Source organism: Zeus faber (genome assembly GCF_960531495.2).
Source record: "Zeus faber genome assembly, chromosome: 14".
Classification (NCBI taxonomy): Eukaryota; Metazoa; Chordata; class Actinopteri; order Zeiformes; family Zeidae; genus Zeus; species Zeus faber.
This window is the reverse complement of record NC_137200.1, coordinates 6,915,126-6,933,540: the sequence shown is the minus strand read 5'-3', so window position 1 is coordinate 6,933,540 and position 18,415 is coordinate 6,915,126. Positions and strand designations below refer to the sequence as shown.

The window sequence follows — 18,415 nt, the reverse complement described above, 5'->3', positions numbered from 1 at the left end:
CCTTTAGTTGATGATCAACCATTGTTTGCAAGTATGATGACCAAAAACCTTATTTTCAGATTTTTCTCACTATTTTCCCCTTTGCGCAATGGTCAAAACCATGCACATTAGTGATAAGAAATCCTATCAACGCTGTTGGTGCTAACAACATCCTATCATGGATTCTCCATAACCCTGTGGGGGTGCGCACAGCTCTTTACCCACATGTTTTGTTCATAAATTCGAGCTTTTTCCTGCATGTGGACAACATCTTCTTCCGTAGGCACAGCCTCAGGTATGGTCAATATTGCCTGGATTGCCCCACTGTTGTTCCTGGCTACTTTGGCAGCTTCATCTGCAGCATTGTTACCTTTTATAACATAATCATTATCTTTCCTGTGTGCCTGAAATTTGATTATTGCCACTTGTTTAGGCAGTAGCAATGCCGACATAAATTTCACAAACTGATCACAATGCATTATGGGGGACACATCTACTTTAATAAATCCCCTAATTTTCCATACTGCTCCAAACAAATGACATACACCATGTGCATATGCAGAATCTCTGTCAATATATTTATAGTTTTTCCTGTTCCTTCTCGACAGGCATCTGTAAGAGTTCTCAACTCAGCTAACTGTTCGGAACATGGCTGTTTACAATGAGAACTTTAAATAACAGCAAATGTTTTGTCTTGGTCCTGTCTCGCTACTGCAAACCCTGCATGGGTTCCTTAATAATCTTTGTAGCAAGATCCATCCACAAACATCTCTTCTTCTGCCTCAACTATGAGTGTTGACAATAGATTTGGTAATCAAACAATGTCTTCTGGGGTGATCTTCCTGATTATATCCCCAACACTCCATAGGCCTTCTGCGCTGGCTAGGGAGTCCCTGCTGCTGAGCATATCTAGACTGTCCTTGTGGCTCCGTATATTGGCTCTGTCTGTACCCATCATTTGGATGTAGCCTGGGGTTCTGAGCATATACATTGACTATGATATTAGTGGGTGACCCTGGGCTCTGCAGTTGCGGTACTGGTTGTGAACCTGGCTGAGCGAGCAAGGTCATTGGATTCATCTTAACTGCACCTGCCACACCTTGTACTTTATTTTTTGTCCTTGTCTTTCCTTGTTAGCTCCTCCAGTTGGAGCTGTTGTCTGTATCCATCAATAGCAGTGCCATCCCAAAGCACTTCCTGCATAGTTTCTGCTAGACCTCCTTTTCTTAATCCTCTACTCATGCTGGTCACACCCAGTACTCTGGCCAACAGCGCTTTCAGGTCTCCCACCGCTCTTATCTTTCCCATTGTCTGCTCTTCAAATATTTTGATCCACTTACCTGCTCCCTCATTTATGTTGGGTAAGGTCAATATCAGGCCCCCTAAATCTTGCGTTTCCCATGGGATATATTGGCCTGTTTCTCTTTTTGTTCATATTGGAGATTGGGCTATAGATCACATAAAATATCCTGTATTTGGAGTGCTTCTTCTTTTTCAAAGCTTTTTATCTTTTCCTGCAACTGCTGGACTAATGATGAGCTTCTAGGTTGTCCTGAAGTTCCCTCACCTGGGTCTTGTCTCCCTTTAGTCCATGACAGTTCTTCCTTATACTCCAAGTCTGGATATAGGTTTTTGGCCATTTTATCCTTGTACCCTTTGTAACAGTCCAACATTAGCTTTTTCTCCTGGCTATCCTGTTCTCGACTGTACTGTTTTTTTTCTTCATTTTCTATCTCCCCTTCTTCCATGAAATCTACCTTTCCTTTCACTATCAGGTATTGCCCTTAATTGTATGGGGTTGTTTCTCCTTATTATCTACCACCTCCTTCTTCATTTCCTTTCTTTCCATCACCATTTTTCTGGCCTTTTCCATGCTCTTTCTCCATCCCTCACCTACTTCCTTGAACATTTTCAATACCTCTAGTTCTCTTTCTTTCTTCTCTACCCTTTTGTCATTCTTGTATCTAGGTTTATCATTTTTTATCAGAACTTCCATCTCCTCACACAACTTTAAATTGTACGTGCCTTCCTTTGGCCAGCTTTGCTGTGCACTTAGCCCACTTCTCTGATGTGTTTTGTATTTCTTCCTTATTCAATTGGAACCTCTTTGTCCGCATCTGTACTGGTGTATCCTTCCTTTTTACTGCTCAACTATCGTATCAATACTACTTTCTGCTATCGAAAAATTTAAACTTCAACAACAAATTAAACAAGTTATATTAATTATTCTAGTGTTCTGTTTTTCTCTCTCTTCTACCACTCCACTTCTGACCTCTAGATCTGACCTCTTGTTCTTGACCAAGCTCCTCAGGATATTGTCTTACAGGCCCTCTTGTCCATACTCAACTCCTAAATTCTTTACAGTCCTTCGTGGCAGTATTGGGGAATGTGTATGTGTCCCACATTCCCCGTGTGTGTCGGTGAGCACGATTCCCCCCTGGTATTCCCCCCTGGGGAATCGTGCTCACCAACACACAGAGAAACATAATTCAGTTTCCAGCCTACAGACAAACTGTCGACACACAATTTTATAAGAATCCCTAGTATGTAGCCAATATATCATAAATAGTTACTTTTAATGGTCTTATCTATTTAAACCACAACATTTCTTACCTCTAAACATGAACTATACACCACACAGGTATAATAAACAGCATTTTCACACTTTATGATTCCACAAGCAGTTTTATCAAACACAATTTCAAAAAAGGCTTTGCAGCTGCCACACACACACACACACATACACACACACACACACACACATACACACACACATACACACACACACACATACACACACGCACACACACACACACACACACACACACACACACACACACACACACACACACACACACACACACACACACACACACACACACACACACACACACACACACACACACACACCTTCAGGTTTTGTCTGCTCTGCTTGAGGTCTCTTCTGTTTTTTCTCTCACTCTCCTTCTTCACCAGCCAAATACAGTTTATATTATTCTATACTCTACCCGTTCAGTCCTTAGCAAGCTTTTTCTCACTAAGCAGTATCCACAGAGTTCAGTTCTATCCATGTGGACCCTCTAGAAGTGCACTTTCCTGAGGCGGTATCGCAGAACCTATCAGTCTATCCAAGCAGACTTTCATGAGACTTCTCTCCACCGCCTTGAGGATAGACTCATAGACTTCATCTAGTCTATCAGAGAAGGTATTTCAGAACAAAAACCCACTTCTGACCAAGTAGACCCTCTTGATTAGAGGCGACATCTCAGAATGAAAACTCATTTCTGACCAAGCAGACCGTCTCTTTTAGAGGCGGTATCTCAGAACGAAAACTCCCTTCTGATTAATCAGACCTTTTACGAGATTTATCTCCTTGAAGCGGTATCTCAGAAGTACAACTTAAATCACATAGCTTTTCAAAAAGGTCAACAATAAACCAAAAGGTTTCTAAAAATATCAGCAACAAACTACAGAGCTTTTAAAAAAATATCAGCAATAAACCATAAAGCGTCTGAAATTACCTGCATTATACCACAAGGCTTCTGAAAATATCAGCAATAAACTACAGAGCTTTTCAAAAACATCAGCAATAAACCACACGGCTTCAAAAATATTAGCAGCAATGTATCACAGAGCTTTCAGACATATCATAACCAATTTAGCATACCACAAAAGCTTCCAAAAACCTTATTAGCAATTTTTAATAAATCATCTTTATCAGAAGTCCGGTATATTACAAAAGCATTCAGAAGCATTATTAGCAATATTAGAAAATAACAAAGCTTTTGAAAATATTATCAGTAATTTATCCAACTACAAGGTTTTCAAAAATGTTATCAGCAATTTAGCAAACTATTAGGCTTTCAAAAAGTTTCATTGGCAATTTAGTAAAACACAGAGCGTTATGATTAATGCATGCACATTCATCCACGGCTTCCTCTCTCTTTTCTCTTATGTATACTATGGTTCTTAAATTTGGAGAGACACTTTACTTATAGCTTAGCGTTAGGTTCAGGTAGGTACTGATCCCACAATATTTTTATAACTAATAAGTAAGAACGTTGCTTACCTTTCTCAAATGAGTGGCCACTCTGTTTTGTGTGACTAATGCTGGGCCACAATAAGGTTTCCCTTCATGACAGTTTGAATGTAAATAATAGGCATGCAGATCTGAACTTACCCCATATAGGCAGGTTTCCCGACCATACCTGTAAACCAGAACTTCTCATTGTTAGAACTCACCTTGTTGTCTGTGGAAATTGAGCTGCACCCTCAGTAATGGATAGGTGACTGTTTGGTGACATGTCAGGAATTGATGACGGAGTGACGTAATGACGCGGTGACGACTTTCTGTGATTATTTTCCGGGTCATACTCCACAATCTGATCTTGCTTCACCACCTGACTGGAAGTTTTAGAACCTTGGCCTGGGGTGATGCATGAACGTTTGGCTACTTTCGGTCAAATCTGATCAGTTTTTTAACTAATTCCTGCACCGAATGTGGATCGAAATGGATAAAACTTGAACACGAGATGTCTGAGACGTCCGGGTTCTAACGAGACCTCAACCGTGTCTGTAGCTCCAGTGCTTGTCCTGTTCCACACACTTTTAGCCCAAAAAGTGTCAAGGAGAATAATAATAATAGAAATCAGAACAATAACAATAGGGTTCCATACGTGCGGAATGGACCCCTAATTAAAAACAAAAACAACCTAATAATAATAATAAATATAGCTTCAGGCAGCAATACATGGGGTCCATTTTAGTCATGTTTGGGATGAATTACATTTTGAAGATTTTCCATAGTTAGGCATGCAACTACACAAATTCAGCCCAATTCTCACCCAAATTTGTCGTATTGGACAATCTATTTAATTGTTCTGCCATAGCCATCTTTATCATATGTAGTGTGACATAATCTGTGATTTCTGTGACAAAAGGGTAAATTATTTGTACATTATAGCTATTACAAGTTATCGAAGCTCTGTAAAACACATCTATTTATATTGCCAATAATTACAAAATTTCCAATTCTTCAATTTTTCTTCTTGCGTGTGAATCAACAACTGCATATCACGATCCCTGCTTGATAAATGCACATGTATTACCCAAAATAGTTAATAAACATGCACATTATTATATTACAGTGATTTCTTAATTGCTCTTTCAATAGGCATTGCTTTATTATACAACACAGAGTCTTAGTGATCTACACCAATGCAGCCAGAAAACGGCTCAGCATACGTTATTTGGAATGTTGTATTAAACATAGTTTTTCTCCTTGGCAATTCTGATATTGCAATATCTCTTATCTCTTCCTATCATCGTTATGTCCATGATACGCCAAGTACCTTCTTGGCCGGCTCCCTCACCACTTCTGCAGTTGTTTCTCAGTCATCTGGTAACCGTTCATTCCCACCTATTGCCTTACCTCTTCCCTAAATTGCATGCAACCTTTTTCAACTTCCACCATTTTATCTTTGGCTCTTCTTTCACTCTCTTCCTCTTCTTGGGCTCCAGAGTCATCCTACAGACCACCATCCGATGCTGCCTAGCAGCACACTCCTCTACCACCACTTTGCAGTCACTAATCTCTTTCAGATTGCACCTCCTGCATAAGATGTAGTCCACCGGTGTGCACCTTCCTCCACTCTTGCATGTCACCCTGTGTTCCTCCCTCTTCTTAAAATACATATTCACGACAACCATTTCCAGCCTTTTGGCGAAATCCCCCAACATCTGTCCTTCCACATTCCTCTCCTTGACACTATACCTACTCATCACCTTCTCGTCACCTATGTCTCTAATCCCTTCACCAACATGCCTATTGAGATCTGCTCCAATGACCACTCTCTCACCCTTGGGGATGCGCTCCACAACTACATCCAACTCACTAAAGAATTATTCTTTCTCTTCCATCTCATACTCAACTTGGGGAGCATATGCACTGACCACATTCATTATCACCCCATCAATTTCCAGCTTCATGCTCATCACTCTGTCCGACGCTCTCGTCACCTCCAAAACATTCTTTCACATATTCTTCCTTCAAGACTATCCCTACCCCATTTCTCCTGCCATCCATTCCATGTTAGAACAGTTTGTACCAGGCTCTGATACTCCTCCCCTTCCACCTGGTCTCTTGTACACATAGTACATCTACCTTCCTTCTCTCCATCATGTCAGCCAGCTCTCTCTCTTTACTCTTCATAGTGCCAACGTTCAAGTTCCTACTCTCAACTCTACTCTCCTACCCTTAATCCTCTCCTGCTGTCTCCTCACACGCCTTCCCCCTCTTCTTCTTCAGCTGACAGTAGCACAATTTCCACTGGCACCCTGTTGGCTAACGACACCAGTGGCGGTCCATTGTTTACCCAGGCCTTGACCGATCCGGTATGGAAATCAGATTTGTTGTCTGCATGTTTGATATTGGCATGGTTTTTACACCGGATGCCCTTCCTGCCGCAACCCTCTCTATTCATTTGGACTTGGGACGGGCACTGATGATACACTGGCTTGTGCACCCCCAGTGGCTAGATTCTTCTACAATCGAAAAATTCAGTGAAATAGATGACTTGCCTAGATTGTAATACAGGAAGCATTTATTGAACATTAACATCCATTTTGAATTTGAGTTTTCATTTGAGGACTCTTCACTTTTTAATGTCTTCTGCCTTTTCATTTAATTAAGTTTAGTTGGAGGATGTTGTATGACATTGAGTTTTTTTTACAACAATCGTTTATTTTTGCCTTTAAACCAAACCTTGTCATTGTTATAACTCACCGTCTTGTTAAATATATCTCTTGTCACAGTGACAGAAGTTGACGTTTGGTGTCGTGTGGGGCAACAACGACGTATTTAGGGAAGCTTACGAAGCGAAGCGAACTTACTGAATTTTAGTGGTGACGCCTTTACGTGGGTAAGATTTCTAATAGGTTACGGTTTCATGAAACCCTAAAAGAGTTGGCGTCTTTCTGCGAGTAATTACAATTTGACAGGTTCTAATTTCCGAAGTGCATGTGTTTTCTCAAGTTAAGTTCTTTAGTGCAACTTAAGACAACCCATGCAAATAGACAAAAAACACAGGCAAATAACGAAAAACACAACTGCATGAACAGAAACCACAACCGCAAAACCACATTACAGAAGTGAGCAACACGTTTACAGAAGTGAGCAACACGTTTACAGAAGGGAGCCGCGGGATGCACTTATTTATCTGCCATAAAATATTTTAGAACTAAATTATTTTGTGTCTGTTATTACATGTAGAGCCGCAACTATCACAGCCGCACCACGGGAGACCACCAAGTCCGAATCCTCCGTCTACTTCCTCCATGCAATTAAGAAATGGAAAAAACAACTATTACATCAATCCACAGTTTTCATAAAAACTGTGCGTGATAGTGCGTTGAATTTCGTGACAATGTAAGTTTAAAAATATATATAGAAAAGCAATCATACAAACAATTTCAAATAAACATAAAACCAACATGAGAAATAATAATAATAATAATAATAATAATAATAATAATAATAATAATAACAATAACAATAATAATAATAATAAGAAGAACAATAATAATAATAATAATAATAATAAATAATTATAATCATAATCATCATAATCATAATCATCATAATACATTTCTATGGCACGCAAACTGCCGAAGCCTACGCCTTGGGCTTGTATCCCTCCGCTTCGTCGGTGGCGCGTTCAGAACGACCGAATCACTCATGGCAAGTGGACTCCTGGAGATACGTGCGCGCCTCTTAAGTCACCGCATATAGCGCCGGCGTCCAGGCGGTGCGCGCTCAGTTGGCAGTGATCGGTGAGTATCGATCATTGTGATCACTGAGCAGTGAACAGAAAGGCATGAGCGAAAAGGCTTTCACGAAGGAAGTCGATCTGTGGATCGAGCAGCTGAACGAATGCAAGCAGCTGACCGAGAACCAGGTGAAGACGCTCTGTGAGAAGGTGAGTTATTCGTGTTATGATCCGCTGATCTTTACAACACGGGTCTCCGTGACGTCCTGGAAATAGTAAACAATATAATACCACATGACACAATGTAATACGATACAATATGACATGAAATGATATATAATATGAAATAAGTCTATCTGTGACGTCACAATCAGTGTCAATAGTAAATAATACAATATATAGCATGATGACATGAATACATACAATATAGCATGATGTCATGCGGTATTATATAATATGTGTACATACTATTTCATTTATTTACTAAACTTAAAGTAACGTAAGATAGGTCAATGTATGTAAGTAGGTATTTACTTGCTACCCTGGGCTGTCAGTGTGACCTGTGGCATCTAACTGAATCTGAACCTTCCTTAATCAATGCAAGATAAGATAAGAGATAAGATAAGATAAGAGATAAGATAATATAATAGATAAGACAAGATAACGCTTTATTCATCCCCAGGGGGAAATGCAGGTGGTACAGCAGCAAAAACAGTTAAAGTCAAGACAAACAACAACAACAACTAAACAATATATGGACACATCTATGACTCACAACATAACTCAATATTGATAATTTCACAATATTTCGGGAGATGGCAACAGGTGCTTTCATAAGCAGAAGAATTTGAGAAACAGTTATTTTATTAATGTGGATATTATGATGGGGCTGGTAGAGGCGTTGATTAGAACAGTATGAAATTCAGAAAATGGTATTACTTTACTATTCCCCAATATTTTGGAAGAACCAAAACCACAGACAATATCTTGTCACAGTCACAACATGCACAGTTATAGACCAAAGTGCCTTTATTTAGACGCTTTTATGCATTTGCACAACATAATCCATGGTAAGGCCTGTATAATGAACCCATGATTTAACCCAAACAGGTGTACAAAGGATCTAAAAATAGCAGCAGTTTTATCTTCCTTGGTCACTCCAGGATCACAGGATGTTGTGAGGACAGCATGTCCTTCACCTCTGCTTTAATTTGATTTGAAAAGAAGATTTGAAAAGGCTTTAGCTGAGATAAACGTGGGGGTTGTGGGGTGTCTCCTAGACATGCTTTACTCGGATGTAGCGCAGAAAGGGGGTCACAGACTGAATTAAACTGAGAAGGTTTTTCAAAAGAACGGTGTGGTCTGAGCTGTGGCTTAATCCAAATCTTTCTGTAAGAACCCCCCCCCCCTCATTTCTCTTTCTCACTCTCTCTCTTACAGACTGCTGAACATAAGCTGTGTTTGTGTGTTGTGTGTGTGTGTGTATGTGTGTGGGCGGGTTGAAGCTCGCTGTTGTGTCCCTGGTGTCTCAGAGCAGCGTGTGTGTCCTGCATGGGAATGTCCATTTCAGAAACGGGCTTTAAAAAAAACATTTTTTAAATAAAGAACCTTTTAAAATAAATACGGCTGATGAAGTTGCTGGTCGTTGCAGCACTGTTTACAGATCAACTGGACATGCTGTGCAAATCCCAAGCGTTTCCATTCCCGCCTTCCACAGGCATCCTCTGAAAAGGTTGAACGCAATAAAATCTCTGCCGTCGCCTTGTATTGGGGACAGAGACTTTTTTTAAAATGCTTTTTACGTCCACTAATCACGACCAGGTTCAGGGTTTATACAAGCAGTGAGGATTAAATGTTGTGCGACTTTTGACTTATTCAATGTTTGTGATCCAATTATGAGGCCAAAACTAACATCACTGGAAGATGATTTTCTTTCGGCGCTTTTTCTAGAAGGAAAATGTCTTTATTTTTTGTCATTGTTGTCCTTTATAGTGCATTTTAACTTTCCCCAGTCAATCTCCAGTGTCAATGTCTCCCGTCTAAATGGAATTCGCATGTTCTACCTGTCTGCGTGAACCTGATTCTCCAAGTTTCCTACATACTATGCATACTACATAGTTAACATACTATGCATACCACATAGTTAACATGCTTTATGCCCATTGGAGACCCTCAAATTGCCCTAAACTGAAATAAGCAGCGAAGAAAATAGATAGATGAATGTACGCAGGGATGGAGGGATGGATTGATTAAGGGATAGAGGGAGAGATGGAGGGAGTGCGGGATGGAGGTAGGGAGGAAGGGAGGGAGGGATGGATGGCCACCAGTGCTTGTCGAGTTTTCCACTTCTGAGACCGATTTCTACATGTGTAGTGCATGATTTCCAGTGCATAACTGCTTATCTTGATAGGCTCAAACTTTGATCAGAAACACCAAGTCATCAAGAAAATAATTGATGAGTCACGGATGTATCTATTATCATCTGAGTAAATAAACCCTCTCAAAAGCCTTGTCATGGCCTTGTGGTTGCTAATGTTTTCAGTCTTATCTGGTTGTCAAGCTGACTGTGAATGTATTTTAAAAGGCGGCCTACTTATAAAGAAAATTGTACACGCACTTTTTAATTATTAACCAACGAGGCATTTAGAAGAGCTTTCCCCTGCCTTCCCTAAGCCTTCAATGCACCGATCCCATGATGCACTGCAGGACATGTTAAAAAAAATAAGAAAACAAACATACTACATAATACAGAGACACAGGCGACGATGTTGAGGACAAACCCTTTTATTGAAGAGAGTGGAAAGATGTGACAAGCCTGGAGCAGATGGAACGTTGTCGTGACAAAGGCTCCCCCTCATGTGTATGTGGGAATGGGCGATTTAAACCCTGCTCATCAATTGCTCTGATAAGCAACAGATGCACAGCCACCCCTGATCCTGTGCCCAATTAACCTAGACCTGAGACAGGTGGGACTGCTTAAATCACAAGGCCCCCTTATACAGAAACAATATGGTGACTTTAAATTCAGTTTCTAGGAACCTCAGCTCGCAGCTCACCTTTGACCATGTTAAGTGAATTTAATGAGGTGATAGAGCAGTCGGTTGAGCCGGTAGACTGGGTGTTGTTGTTTTCTCTGCAGTGTGTGAGGTGTGCGGCGTGTCCACAGCAGGTGCGTCGGACACACGCACACACGCACGGACACACTTCTGTTTCGTAACTGCTCTCAGGTCATCCCTTTTCTCTCGCTGCCGCTCTGGAATTCTACTCCGAGAGTTGTGACTTTAGGATTTGAACAGATCCTAAAGGATCGTCATTTGTTCTTACAATCAAGTCCAGACAAGTGGTCATGGGAGTTTTGTTGCCAAAATAATTGGTTTATGTCACATTCACGAGTTTCCATAAAGTGGATTTCCTGATCAATACCCAATTTTATTCGTATTAAATGGAAACAGTAGCACAGGTGTCCCAGAGGATGAAAGTTGAGAATTAACAGTTAATAAAGTCACTTTTTATATTTCACATGATGTCATTTTACATTGCCTGTTAGACGGCAAAATAATCACGTCCTTACAGCCAAGGTCATTCACTTCTGACAAGCACTTTAGGGCATAAGGGCATAAACAGGCTGAACAGACTGTCTGCGTGACAAGGTGAGTGGATTTGACAGCCTGTTTACATTAAACAGCAGATCTAAACTGGGATGGAGCAGAAATAAACCGGTCTGATGTGTCAGTGCTCACGAGCTTCTGGAAAAGGTTACATTCTGACTCGCAGGTCGGGCGCTCTGCCATTCCGGCTGCCGACCATTGCCCAATGAATCCAACTGACCACAACACATTCTCTTATTATCAGTTATTACATAATCGCTCAATGGCAACGTTCGCAATTGATCTGACCACAAATAGTTTTGTCAAATCTTTTCTTTCCATTCAAAAATCAAGAGGAGTCTTCAACCAATGTGAGAAATGGTGCAATAAATAGAAAGTTAATTAGATAGACAGACAGATAGATAGATAGATAGATAGACAGACAGACAGACAGACAGACAGACAGACAGACAGACAGACAGACAGATAGATAGATAGATAGATAGATAGATAGATAGATAGATAGATAGATAGATAGATAGATAGATAGATAGATAGACAGATAGATACTTTATTCATCCCCAGAAGGTCATAGCAGCTCACATCAAAAATGGGCAAAATAATAAGGCATAGCATAAATATAGAAAAAATAAATGGCAATACTCAATGAATAATAAATTAGGTGTGTAAGACATGTTTTATTACATTGTACACTAGTTTATTAAATGAGAGTGGCATGACGTAACCTTAAAAAAAAAAAATTGTTCATTACAATTAACCAAAGTTTGAGCTTCATGCTGAAATGGATATATTTTGAATGAACACATAAGCATGTGGTTTGTACCTAAAAGCAAATCAACTCCCGGCTTTTTTGCACAGAGGGTGTTTCTTTAAGGATAGTGAAGGTTATATAGTATGTTGTCCTGCAATTTAAGTTGTCATGCATCAGATCATAAATGGAATGTGGTCTCTTGAGCATACTTTTTTCAAAAGTAGGGCTTGTATTGTAATATCGATACTGTGCTTGGAAGTTATGCAACCATAAATTAATTGGATTATTGAACTTCTGTATGAGACAGAATTTGTTCCATGGAATATTTTGAGGTGGCATGACTGAAGTCAGGAGCAATTCTCATTATGTAACAGGTCAATTTGTCACATCGTCCTCCTGTTTGAATTTACTTTATAATGCAAAATAATATCAAGATTCAAGATTCAAGATTTTTTTTTTTTTCTTGAATCACATAAAATAATGTTATATAATATTTTATATTATAGTGTGTGGATCGTCTGTGTATGTACTTTATATTGGTCAGAGCTGCGTGGTCGTGTTTGGAGCCATTCTGCTCTCTCTCTCTCTCTCTCTCTCTCTGTCTCTCTCTCTCTCTCTCTCTGTCTCTCTCTCTGTCTCGCTCTGTCTCTCTCTCTCTCTCTCTGTCTCTCTCTCTGTCTCTCTCTCTCTCCCTGCCCCATCTGCTGCAGTGGCCGTGGCCGCCTCTATCCTCCCTCAGCACTAATGTCATTCTTGTTTCGCTCTCTGTGTTCCGTCCGTTTGCATCTGTCTTCCTTTGATTTTCATCCTCAAAGCGTCTCTCCCCGGGCTCCTGTCTGGCCAGGCTGGCGTTGTCACGTTGCCCTTTTCCTTCTTTTATTTTTCTGAATCTCCCATCAGCCCCCTCGCTCCTCTCCCAGGTCAGTAGTGGTTTAGACATCGACCTTCGCCGCCCAGGTCAGCCAGTCAGGCGGTCAGTGGGTCGGACAGTCGGACAATCAGCAAACGTCATTTCAGCGCCATTCGATCTTGGCTCAAACAGCCAGTAATCCACAGCCCTGACGGAGGCGTCCTTAAAGCTCCTTAAAACACACACAAACACAAATATATTGCTTCTAAATATTGCTACTAAATTGGATTGCCCTTCATTCATCTCCTCTACTGAGAGCGCGTACAGACACACAAGTCACACAAACCCTTTCACCAAACAAATGAACATTCTTTTTCTCTCATTTTATTTAAGATGCCGTCGGACACCCTCTGCACCTTCTTCGCTTCCCTGCCAGAAAAGAACGTGCATCTCTTGGTTTCATTTGGCCGACTCTCATATTGACCACATGGCGTGGAACATCGGCAATTTGGGAGGTTTTGTCGCTCTGCAGCTCGTGATGGAGCCATACAATTAGAGGAGGATGTCTCTATCAGTCGGTATCCCCGAAACAACAATATCACACCCAGAGCCATAGGGAACACATCAGACATGCAAGTAAAGGCATTTTATTTACGGTGCGGTCTGTTTCCCTGGGGGGAAAATTGTTGTTTGTCAATAATTCTCTAATATGTTTTAAAACGGTAATGGTTGGAGATGACCTTACTTTAATTGCTGCCAAATTAAGACTTTTTACCACGAACCAGTAAAGTCCTTCCTTGGTGTGTGTTTTCCTTGTTTCTGCTGCGTTAGCCAAGTCCTGTCATGTTGCCATAAAACACTTATTATGAGGTTATTATTGTTATTAAAAAGACTCGTTGTGGTCCAAAAGACTTAGCTAGGGCTTCACTCTTGGAAAGATTTCTTGGCAGCTATACTAAAGCCGGGGATAGCTGAAGACGGATAGAAAGATGGATGGAAAGAAGACTTAATACAGTGCATACAGACACAAATGCACAATGCCTCACTGAATACTGCTCAGAACCAGCCGAGCCAATAAAAATACACAGAATAGAATGTTGAAAACAATACAAAAAGCTTCAACAACAATGATACGGGACTTTTCAGACGTCAGAGTCTCTCTCTATAGAGTGTGTGCATGGTCTGTGTATGGACTGTATATCGGTCAGAGCTGCGTGGTCCATTCTGCTCTCTCTCTCTCTCTCGCGCTCGCTCTCTCTCGCTCGCTCGCGCTCGCTCTCTCCCCTCTTGTAGCTATAATGGCCGTGATGAGAGTTTAGGTTGTAAACACCATGGGATCGTACTGTGCTGCCCATGTGAACCCTGACGGTGACGTAATCACACAAGACAGCAGGGAGCCTTGAATTAATATTGACAGAGCAGGTATTGTGTTGGCCACGCAGGGTACACTGGCTGTGACGTTTTGGAAAAATCACCCACAAGCCCCGTACGTAAGAGTAAATACTCCTTATCAGCTTGAGATGATTAAAAATGATCAAAGAAGCAGACATTTATGATGAACTGCATGGCACAGACAGTCATTTCAAATAGCATTATTTAAAGCTGTTCCCAACAACTTTTTTGTCTCACAATGCAATTGGAATGCAATTAAAGCTCCACCGTTTTGTATTTAGAAGCTTTTTCATGCTTTTCCATGATGCAACACACAGGTGCCTGTCATCAGAATAGACTTTTGGCAAACAACAGATTTTCTTAACCACAAGATCTCAAGCTCCAGCTTGACCTTGACCTGTTACATTACGTAAAGTGCTGCTCAAACACTAGGGGGAGCACTAGTATGTCATAATACATACAAAAGCAACCAAGAATTCTAAATCAGCATCGGATGTTCTTCACATGGCAAAAAACTAAATGTTGGTCCAAATATGATTGCTATTCATAAATTAAGATTGGTAATGATAGTTAAAGCGTACAAATAATACATTTTGCAAAAGGAATTTTAAAGGTATTTGTGACATTTTTCCACCATGTTTTCATGGAATTTTGTGCATGAAGATGTCGAAAATGGTTATAACTATAATAGACTTAGTAATAGTAGTGTAGATTTACCTCTTTTTCTCTTATTTTTTTCCTATTAAAGTTACTTGTTCTGCCTTATATGAACCCAATGCGCGTCTTCTCGCCTTCTCCAGGCCAAGGAGATCCTGACCAAGGAGTCCAACGTCCAGGAGGTGCGATGTCCTGTCACCGTGTGCGGGGATGTGCACGGCCAGTTCCACGACCTGATGGAGCTCTTCATGATCGGGGGGAAATCTCCGGACACAAACTACCTGTTCATGGGCGACTATGTGGACCGGGGCTACTACTCCGTGGAAACGGTCACTTTACTTGTCACACTTAAGGTAAATAGGGGTCTTCAGTCGCTGTCTCGGGAAAATAAAAGTCCTTCGCGAGCTCCCCGATGAAAAATCCGAGGTTTTCGGAGGGAGAATTCTGTTCGTCCGGGTGAGGGAGAATGAGTAACTTCTCCATTTGTGCTGTGTTTATTAAGTCTGCTTGGCGTTCTTTGACGTCTTGTATCCCTTGTTATTTTTCTTCTGTTATCGTTATTTCTTTTTTACATTTCAGGTGCGGTACCGAGAGCGCATCACGATCCTGAGAGGGAACCACGAGACCAGACAGATCACGCAAGTGTACGGCTTCTACGACGAGTGCCTCAGGAAGTACGGCAACCCCAGCGTGTGGAAGTGCTTTACCGACCTGTTCGATTACCTCCCGCTCACTGCCTTAGTAGACGCACAGGTGAGGGCCGGCAGTGAACCAAGTTGACTAATGGATGTATCAGCGATAGCCCGTCAATTATTCTCGGTAAGGGAAGAAAAGTGTCAATAAGTCATCGCTTTTTGACCGTTGGGGGTCGAGAGATGGACGAAAGGAAGATGGATATAAATGCATAGGTGTATTTATTTATGTGAAAATAGAAACTCGTGCAGCAAGCGGGTTCTTGTCACTTCGTTCCAGATCTTCTGTCTTCACGGAGGGCTGTCGCCGTCCATCGACACGCTGGATCATGTCAGAGCGCTCGACCGCTTACAGGAAGTTCCTCACGAGGTAATTTCAATTCATGCGTACCGATTCCGGTAACAAAAACAATGGGTAGTCGGAAATAGTAGTATTGTGAAGTAAATTAATGAAGAGGAAGACTCTTTATTTATCACACGGAACACACACAACACATGCGGCGACGGCGACCAACACACGCACACACACACACACGCTTCAAATGGTGGCCGGTGAAATGGGATTTCTGCTTTTGACCCATCCTCGCTCGATCTTCCTACGGGGGGCAACCAGGCGCAGTGTGCAGCATACAGCGACGCGCCCGGGAACCAATTACAAATGTCCATCGCTGGTCAGACGACGATGTTCTGCATGTTCTTGGGGGGGGTCCTTACTGATGTTACAAGGATTACAACTGTTCCAGATTAATAATAATGTACAGCTTTATTAAAAAAAAAAAAAAAAGAAACAGCCTTATTTTACATATTCTTATATATTTTACTTATTGTTTTACATTTGTTTCATATATGCACCGAACACCAAGACAAATTCCTTGTTCGTGTAAACTTACTTGGCAATAAAGACTATTCTGATTCTGATTCTGATTCTGATTCTGATTCTGATTAAGTGGCACGTGTAGCTCTTTCTTGTGGATTGAGAACAAATGTTACGAAAATGCGTGAACGTCTCTCTTGGTTTGAAGTGAATAATAGATGTATAGCTGTATTCAATGATAGGTTTCTTGAAGAATGTCATAACAACAAAGACTTTTTTTTTTTTTTTTTTTACAAAATACTACCCTTTAGTACAGATACACACCATTATTCAACAAGGCATGCTGCTGGAGGTTGTTTTACTTTGCCAAAATCCAAAACCACATCAGCGCAATGTACAGTAATATACAAAGCAATGCAAGAATGGACTCCCAAATCATATTCAACAACAAAATAATATATGGTTTAGAAGAAAAAATGCTAAAAGAGCACTCCTTAAAAATAAACTTTAGTAATGAATAAGTATTCTTAGGTGTGTAAGGGTTCAATGGACATTTTATGTTAAATGATGTTTATTTGTTGGATGATGATGGATTAAGTTAGAGCCTGTCTATAACTTTGTGTGTACGTTATTTAAATTGTGTCAATTGTTATTGTTTTATTCTCAGTAGACGTACATTTGTGATGAGTAGTGTGAATGTGTATTTTTGTATTGTCACCGTGTAAACTGTGTAGACCCCAGGAACAATGGCTGCTGCTATGGAGAAGCAATTCAATTGCTTCTCCCTAGCAGTAGCCATTGTTCCTGGGATTTTGTGATCTTAATAAACTAACAAACAAACAGAACAGCCCCATACGAAGACATCATAGTCTATATATTGACATTTAAAGTTCTCTTCTTGCAGGGCCCCATGTGCGACCTGCTGTGGTCAGACCCCGACGACCGCGGTGGCTGGGGCATCTCCCCCCGGGGGGCGGGCTACACCTTCGGACAGGACATCTCCGAGACATTCAACCACGCCAACCGCCTCACCCTGGTGTCCCGTGCCCACCAGCTGGTCATGGAGGTGAGACCGCTGCCATTCCTCATCCTTTTGGTTGACAGTTGAAGGAAATGTTATGAACAGACTTGATTGCAAAAACCCCAAAGGACTTCCCCGCAAAGACGTTGGCACAAAATGAGGAAAATCGGATTCATTAATCCAGGGGTTCTCAACCTTAGGGTGGCGACCCCAATGCAGGGTTACTTGATGCGCACAGTGCAGGGTCGTGGGGAGTCCGTGGTTTGATGTTTGATTGATATTTTATTAATAAGAAAATTTGTTAAATAGGTTTTAAATATAGTATATCATCTATATGATCCATGTGGAGCTCCCTCCACGATCTACGATGCGATGCTCATTTTTAAATGAAACAGTTTCCTTATACGCACAGGTGGACCACAAATGTGGTACAGTCACTACAGTTATACTCGCCTCAGCTTTTGCTTATCGGTCGAAATGCTAATGGTTCCTCATAAAATAATGTTGGGCATTTCATTGAATACACAACTATGTATTTGTTAGCCGGATCATGAAGGCTTGATGAAGTGATTAAAAAAGTTAAATGTTGGCAAGTGTTTTGCTTTGACGCATTAAGTATCGACTGCGTAAATAAAACTCAGAAAGAAATTCACGTCAGCAAACTTAATAGAACAGATGGCTCATGTACATCAATGGATGAGGTGGTGCTCATGTTACTGTTTTCATATATCACACAAGCTTTTCAATATTTTATCAGCGACATAAACTATTGTTTTTGGGTTTTTTTAATGATGTTACAGAACTAAAAGGAGAGTTGTTGAAACCTTGGCATCAGGCTCATTGTCATTTGAATACGTTTAGTCGTGTGAAGGTTTGTTTGTTAAT

General features: G+C 40.9%; 1 protein-coding gene across 2 annotated transcripts in view; it reads left to right on the top strand.

Moving 5' to 3' along the window:
- The first annotated feature begins 7,766 nt into the window (after positions 1–7,766).
- The window catches only part of ppp2cab (protein phosphatase 2 catalytic subunit alpha b), a 12,495-nt gene continuing 1,846 nt past the window's right edge, over positions 7,767–18,415 (top strand). For both annotated transcript variants that reach the window (XR_013844510.1, XM_080014066.1), the window contains exons 1-5: positions 7,767–7,955; positions 15,147–15,356; positions 15,583–15,756; positions 15,976–16,065; positions 17,414–17,575. Coding sequence is in view for 1 of the 2 variants with exons in the window: in XM_080014066.1 (XP_079870192.1) it covers positions 7,854–7,955; positions 15,147–15,356; positions 15,583–15,756; positions 15,976–16,065; positions 17,414–17,575 (738 nt within the window). In the remaining variant the exon portion in view is untranslated. The remainder of the gene's footprint in view (positions 7,956–15,146; positions 15,357–15,582; positions 15,757–15,975; positions 16,066–17,413; positions 17,576–18,415) is intronic.